Below are 7,199 nucleotides of genomic sequence, written 5' to 3'. Positions count from 1 at the left end.
TGTGTGATGTGTGATGAATGGAACATTGTTGTCAGTAATTTGTAATGGATGTTTGAAGCACTTAAGTTTAACGCTTACCGCTTACTTGGTCTTTACTTTGTTTTTTCAAGGCAATCGGTTTGCATGCTTTTTTTAAGTAAGGTTTACTAATTGGAATTTACAGTGTATGTAGTTATTCATTAACGATGGAACAGTATTCTAAAATTTTACCCACTTTGGACTAAAATAATAATAATAATACAAAATAATAATAATAATAATAATAATAAAAACTGTAATTACAGCCAAGAAAGAAAGAAAGAATAAATGATAAAACCCACAATAATTTCTGCAGTCATTAAAGGTAGCAAGTTTGTTTCCTGCACATCAACACTCTGGTGTCAAGCAACGATATTATTTACTATTTAAAAATACCATTTAAAATAGTATACTTTTTTCTATGGTAAGTGTTATTTGCTCTCAAATTTGACAAAACAGGTTTAAACTGAAAACCATTATTTTCATTTAGACCAGTGTAAAAATGTAAATAAAAGAGTCAGTCGTTTCACATTTTTCAGTGTAGGCCCAAAATGCCCTTGACTATCTAGACAAGGACATAAACACATTGTTCCAGCTATTCATGTGTGGTTTATTCTTTCTCCTTCACCAAACTCTCCTTGTCTCTTTGCAGTCCCCTGATATAGTGAACAAAGTTCTCTGCCTTGACTTGAAGACAGAAACCTTTGTCCTGAGATAAGGCCATCAACGCAAACAGTCCCAGAGGCAGCTCTGACTTGTCCCATCACTGTGCTGCTTCAGACATCCCGGGTTTGCTGTAAAGGGACTGTAGGGAGCAGCCAAGCTGGTTAAGAGTTAGAAGAACTGGCATCAGTGACAGCTTATCGGACTGTGACATCTGAACCGCGCTCGGTGCGAAATTGTCGAATGCCAGGGATGACATTATCTGGGTTTCTGCATGCTTTCCCTTTGCCTGGAGCATCTGGTGACATTGTCAGCACAGGTGACCAATCAGCAGCACGGGGACCAAAGATGAAGAAGATATCAGACGACATCAGCAGCATTCGCATCGCTGTCAGAGCTAAATTCCTAAACATTAGGTAAATCTGTGTAATTTTTAGAGATTAAAAAACCTTATTCATAAAACAGCATTGCCTCTGAGCAACTCTGAATTCTCAAATCCACAGATTATGAAAGTTTTATTACATTCAGAATGAAAACCATGTTTTTGGATGAATGTAATACAAATGCATATTTCTTTTAGTCACTCAGTTCTTTTCTTATACGGCAAATATTCAGTATAATGAGCTGCAAAGAGAGTGTGTAATTTAAATTCAGATCAAAACTATCACAATTAGTTTGACCAGAACTCAACTGTTTTATTCCTGTCGCTTTGTCTCTTTGTCCCAAAAAGCACTGAAAACTAGATACAGCCTGACACTTCAGATTTTCATTTAGATAATAGCTTCCCATCTGGTTGCCGCCACGCCTTCTGTCACTCTCAGTCCTCCCATCCAACCTCCTTATCAATTACAAAGCCACTTTTAAGTCCCAGTTAACAGGATGTTAATGCATTATTGGGTCTGTGGGTGATGTGCTATTGAAGGGAGAGATGGACATTATTGCCCTTGAGCACAATCTGTGACCAAGACAAGATCTGCATCTTAATATAAGAAGATGAGAGGAGATTATTTAAAAGTAGCAGCATGCACTTTTATTCTTTGTGTGTGTCATGCTCTGTGGGGCTGTATTATTGTCATTGATAAATTATGGCATTACCCATATAAACATTTATTGTGTTTATTTGAGTGTGGAAAGCAGAACATATTTCATTATATATTTATGTAATATCAGCAGTCATTTGTTGTTTGCAGTGATGTCTCTACCTTGTTCATGTTGTATGTGGCAAATGTCATGTCCTTATCCAGGAGGCAAAATCTCTTCATCTGTATACTGTAAATTGAAGTAGATGGAAGACAGGATTTCTTCTTGTGATAACACAACTCAGTACGAGTGATAATTGTAACTTCAAGGCATAGACAAGTAATGCTGAGTTCATTTTCTTTTTACAACTTGTACAAAGTGAGTATCATTGGGGGGAGTTTTTAAGTGCTGTAAATGAACAAAATGCAAACAAAACACCAGTGTCCATGAAACATTTCTGGATGTATTGGCTTGCTCAAGCAGAAATGTGTATATTAGTTAATAGTGTAGTAGATGCTATAACTACAACATTACGTGGCCAAAATTATCTTTCTCCATCAAAACCTTTGAATGGTAATGTATGATACATATACATGTATCATACATTACCATTCCATGTACATGGCTATTCAGAAAAAAAGATGGCAGCATCAGGGCTGCATGGTACAGTATTGCCATTAAGATTAATGGGAATGCTAATGGATAACTCCCTGCAGGTATTATGGATTGATCACAATGGTCCAGGAGGATGTCATCTCTACCCACTAACTCCCTCTTTGACTGTATAAACCAATCAAAAATGATGTCATATCTGTCCCCTCTTTCATGACCAAATGCAATAACTTTCGTCTTCCAGCTACTAATCAATACCGAAAAAGTCGATTAATTAAAATGTATTTAGTCCTCTGAGATATATGATTCATCATATTTTAGACGGAAAGGTTACACAATCAAAAAATGAAAGGCCTTCATTAGGTCTGAGGATGATGGAATGAGAAAATCGATGAATCGCATGGAGGAGGCTCAAGATACTCATTGCATATTTAAAGCAGCATTGACCTGATTCTCACTCTCATTTTTCTCTGAAGTGCCAGCGAATGGGGAACCGAGGGGCATTCGTTTTCATCCTCGCTACAGTAGCATTTTGCACAGAAAGGCATATCCTTCTCAGTGCCCTCATGTGAGTATTGTAAAATGCTTTTGAAGTGGAAGTTTAACGCTGGAAATCCTCGCATCATTTGAAATCTAAAGAGACAGGCAGGTTAATTGCTTTGTCAGTGACCCTATCACTGGAAACTCTCTCTGTGTGGGTGTGGGTACACAACTCTGAATGTGTGTGTAGACACTGCCAACTGACCAGATATGGCACTTGTCATATAATGCTTGTGTGACATAATCCCCCTCTCAAAGAGCCGGTGTCCAGCTGTGCGAAAAGAATGCGAGTGGAGAGTCTGATGCGAGGGGGTCAGTGGTCGTCCGTTGGCTTTTAATGTGCTGCTAGCAGTGTAGGAGCAGCGGCAGGATACAAGGGACATAATGTGTCTCTGTTAAAGTGGTCTGTGCTCTGAATGTGGCTCTCCCATCCTTCCCTCTGGGATTACTTCTCTTAGAGATAAACTCTCTTCATGTCACAACTAAAGGACAGGAAGTACAGCCTGGCCTTGGGCGAAGAACATGTTCAGGCCCACTTCTGCCAGCCTGGGTTATAAAGATACAGTAATTCAAGCTGCAGCAGCGTGTGTCTTTCATGTCTGATCACAATTTATATAAAGTATATGTGCACTAGTATTACTTATATAGCATACAAATGGGCAGAAGTTGCATTATGCTAGTTAGTGCCTTTTTTTATATAACTTAATTGCCTCTGAATCTATCTTCCTACCTTTTTTGGCTAGAAACATTAAAAAGAGTTTTCATTTATTGCTGTCTCTCTGGAGAATTAGAGATCAAATCGGAACTAGATGTCCCCTTCTAATGAAACTAATAAGCAGGCTTGTGGAAATAGCAAATGTCAAGAGTGATACAGTGGATACAGTATGGAGAACGCCTGAGCCAAACTGCACACTCATAGATTAAAAATGTCAATAGAGTTTATTTTCAGTTGACAGAGAAGGAATTGCAGCCTCAAATAGCTGAGGCTCAATTGCAGGCAAACCGCATCACATTGATCAAAGCTGATGCCGTGGCAACAGCAGGCAGTAAAATCAGACGTACTTACTAGATTTATTAAAATGGGCTGTGAGAACTTGACAAGCTGTAACCCAGTCAGTGTAGATAAACAGGAACATACAAATGGGATTGCTTCAGGAAATGTTCGTTGAAACAGTCTTTTGTAATAAACAGGAGTATGCAAAGCCAATCTGTAAATGCGAAAGAGCAATGTTTGGGTGGCACACCACGGTAGCGAGTGAAAGACAGAATGGAAGAAAGAAGCTTGCTGGAAAATCTGCCTGTTGCTTGGTGAAATTTCACTGGCAAAATCCAGTCATTTCAAAAGGAATCCACAAGATCTGGAGTTTCACATAAGGGCAAAAAAGTTCCTTATGCAGATTTTGCTTGTGTTCAAGCCGGTCACACAAATTTGCCATGGTGACCAATAGAAAGCTGCTTGGTTTGAAAATAACTGTGAGCAGTGCTTCCTACACTTACTGAAAAAAGACAATTGATTGCACTGTTGGAGTACGTAGCTTATGGCCAATTAAAACAGTAGTTCTGGTCCTTGATTAGGATTGGCACAGCCTCATTCAAAGCTACTGTAAAATACTCTATAAACGAGTAACCTTAACCTCATTACATCATTATTGTATAGCCCATAGATATGCATATGTAGATGCCTTATTTGTGGTTGTTTCTATGGGCCGCAATACGTAAGCTGTCCTCCATATTGGAACAGTTAAAGCCAGCCCATGAACACTCGAGAGCAAGTTGATAGAGAATGAGAATCTACGTCATTGTGCATTGCATTCTGAGTAGTCACCGCCATGTTTTAGGACACGCTAAGTATCGTACAATGGCAACAAATACAAATCACCAGAGGAAAAAATGCCCCTATTTGTGTTGATATTTTTAAGAGCTGTTTGCACTTGCTTAGAATAAGCAGACTAATATTTTAATGCTTGCGTTCATTTGAGCGCTCAGTCATGTAGCCAGGAGACGACACATACACACCGTGATACACACTCATAGAAATCATACAGCCATCTTCTATTGTACAACACAGGACCAAATTGATTTATCTTTTGCAGTTTTTAATAACTAAGTTGCACTGATATAGCCTATCTGCCAGTTAAAATAATAAACACAATATAGCTTGATCTCAGGCAGTTCAACACATTTTATCATTTCTTAATGTCAAAGTATTAAAGGTGACATCATGAAAATCTGACTTTTCCAGGTTTTAAGTGCTATAATCAGGTCCCCGGTGCATCGACCAACCAAGGACACGTGAAAAAGATTAACCCAGTAACTTTGTTTTGGGAAGCATTTTTCTGCAAGCGTCTGAGAAAACGAGTGCTTCTGATTTCGCTCCCTTGGTGACGTGGCAAAGGGATCTCATTATAATATTACCGCCCCTTAATCTGTAAGTTTACACCTACGGTGGCGTCATTGTGTTTTCGCAAGTGACAGCGGTGTACCAGCTCTAATGCCATAGCGAAAGTTTGAGCAAAACATACTAACTGTTCTGCCTTTGTCTGCACAGACGAACGCAGAACACTATTTAGATCTAAAATAAACATGCGTTTTATTTCCCAGCAGTTTACCTTAACCGACTGTTTTTGTAACTCGTGTGTTTTTAACGTAAACTTGTGTGTGAATGAGAACTTAGTTTAGTACATAGATGCTGTGACAGCCGCTTTCTGTTCATGTGCTTCGGATGTGTGCACTCAGAAAACCGTATCAGAAGTTTAAACGGTAACGCTTTAGATTACAACCCGCAAAGAATTATGTAAATATACTGAATTTATGGTGTACGTTTCTGTAATTATAGTGTACCTATAAAGAACATACGTGTAGGTATAAGGGAACAATGTGTTACGTTTGGGTAATAAGGGGGTAACAACCAGATATGCAACCTGCAAAGAACTGCGTGCAGAAAAAATACATGATACAACATTTGTATTTCAGTGGATGTATACTGTGGTGTTTTTATAGCAAAAAATAAGTTGAATTTGGCCATCGAACAATTAAATTAATAATAGTGCAATATTTTTCTCTGTAATTACTGTGCAAATATATACTTAATTCTCGTTTTTCGTTTTTTGGAAAAAAAACGAAAAAACGAAAAAGGAGCTGTTTTCTAATTTTTCTACTTTCAATATTAAATAAAAAAACGAATGATCGAATGATACACGGATTCAAACAGTCTCAATGATTTTATTTCAATCATGAAACGATGTCCAAACCAAAATCAGGCAAAGCTCTGTGGAAGGCTTTGGGTGTGACGTCACCGCGTCTCTGCTACGTTGACGTCAGGAGCGTCAGCGGTGTCGGTGGATCAGTTCCAATAGTACACACACACACACAGCCACACAGCCACACAGTTCCAATAGTTCAGGAAGGTCGATCGCAGCCTCGTTAGCTGACAAACATGATGTCCCTTGCTGCCCGTTCGGGGGCTTTTTCCCCATACCTGCAAGCTACCAATTATGCCGTGGCAGGTCCACTAAAGCCTCTCATACCCGGTGTCGTCATGAAGACCGATAAACTCTTGATGGACACCAAGAAGCCGTTCCTGTGCCGCGAGTCCTTATCGGGTCAGAGCGCGAAGAGCGGCCTCGCCGTGTCCGTCAGCCTCAACGGTGAGTGTCACTGCGGTGTAGAGTCAACGCGAGAGCCCCGGTCTCAGCGTAGCAGAGGGAGGCCGTGCAGCGGCGCGCACTCAAGGGCACAATGACCTCTCATATGTTTAATGTGTGTATTGAATAGGTTTAAGACGTTCGTAGTTTTGTACGTAATTAATGCTGAATTATTATTAATTTGAGCTTAGTTTGAACTGTATAGCGAAATAGCAGCATTAGCTCACGTGCTAAAGCAGTTAGCATGACCGAGGCCTAGCAAATGTCCTTGCCGCGGCTGTTAGCAAAGCATTCTGGCTTTTGAGGAAAACTTTTTTTTTTCTCTTTCAAGGTCCTTTATGATAGGATTACGATTACATAATCAAATAAATGCCACTGTGTGGGATAATTTAGCAGATTTCGTATATGTTTTGGGACAAGTGTAGCTAATAGTTTTTTGCTAAGATTGGCTTAACGTTACATGCTGCTTATGTAGATTACTTCAGAGTTTAAATTTATTGAATTAGAAGCCAAATTTGCTCATATATAATCAGTTTTTAGTGTTATTGCAGCATAATTTCTGAATGAGCTGGTTGAAGAATACTCTACATATTTTCAATATTGTTTACTGACCCAGTGACCCTGAGCCAGAGCAGTCCTACTGTGTAAACAAGACTTTATATATATATATATATATATATATATATATATATATATATATAT

At 39.0% G+C, this 7,199-nt stretch overlaps 1 protein-coding gene across 1 annotated transcript in view; it reads left to right on the top strand.

Moving 5' to 3' along the window:
* The first annotated feature begins 6,186 nt into the window (after nt 1-6,186).
* uqcrfs1 (ubiquinol-cytochrome c reductase, Rieske iron-sulfur polypeptide 1) overlaps nt 6,187-7,199 on the top strand; it is a 2,443-nt gene continuing 1,430 nt past the window's right edge. Inside the window, exon 1 of the mRNA XM_016497128.1 lies at nt 6,187-6,500. Coding sequence (XP_016352614.1) covers nt 6,290-6,500 — 211 coding nt within the window. The 5' untranslated portion in view covers nt 6,187-6,289. The remainder of the gene's footprint in view (nt 6,501-7,199) is intronic.

The sequence above is a fragment of the Sinocyclocheilus anshuiensis genome, unplaced genomic scaffold (assembly GCF_001515605.1).
Source record: "Sinocyclocheilus anshuiensis isolate Anshui unplaced genomic scaffold, SAMN03320099.WGS_v1.1 scaffold502, whole genome shotgun sequence".
NCBI classification, from domain to species: Eukaryota; Metazoa; Chordata; class Actinopteri; order Cypriniformes; family Cyprinidae; genus Sinocyclocheilus; species Sinocyclocheilus anshuiensis.
Note: the sequence above shows the minus strand (reverse complement) of the source record. Positions and strands in the feature narration are given on the sequence as shown.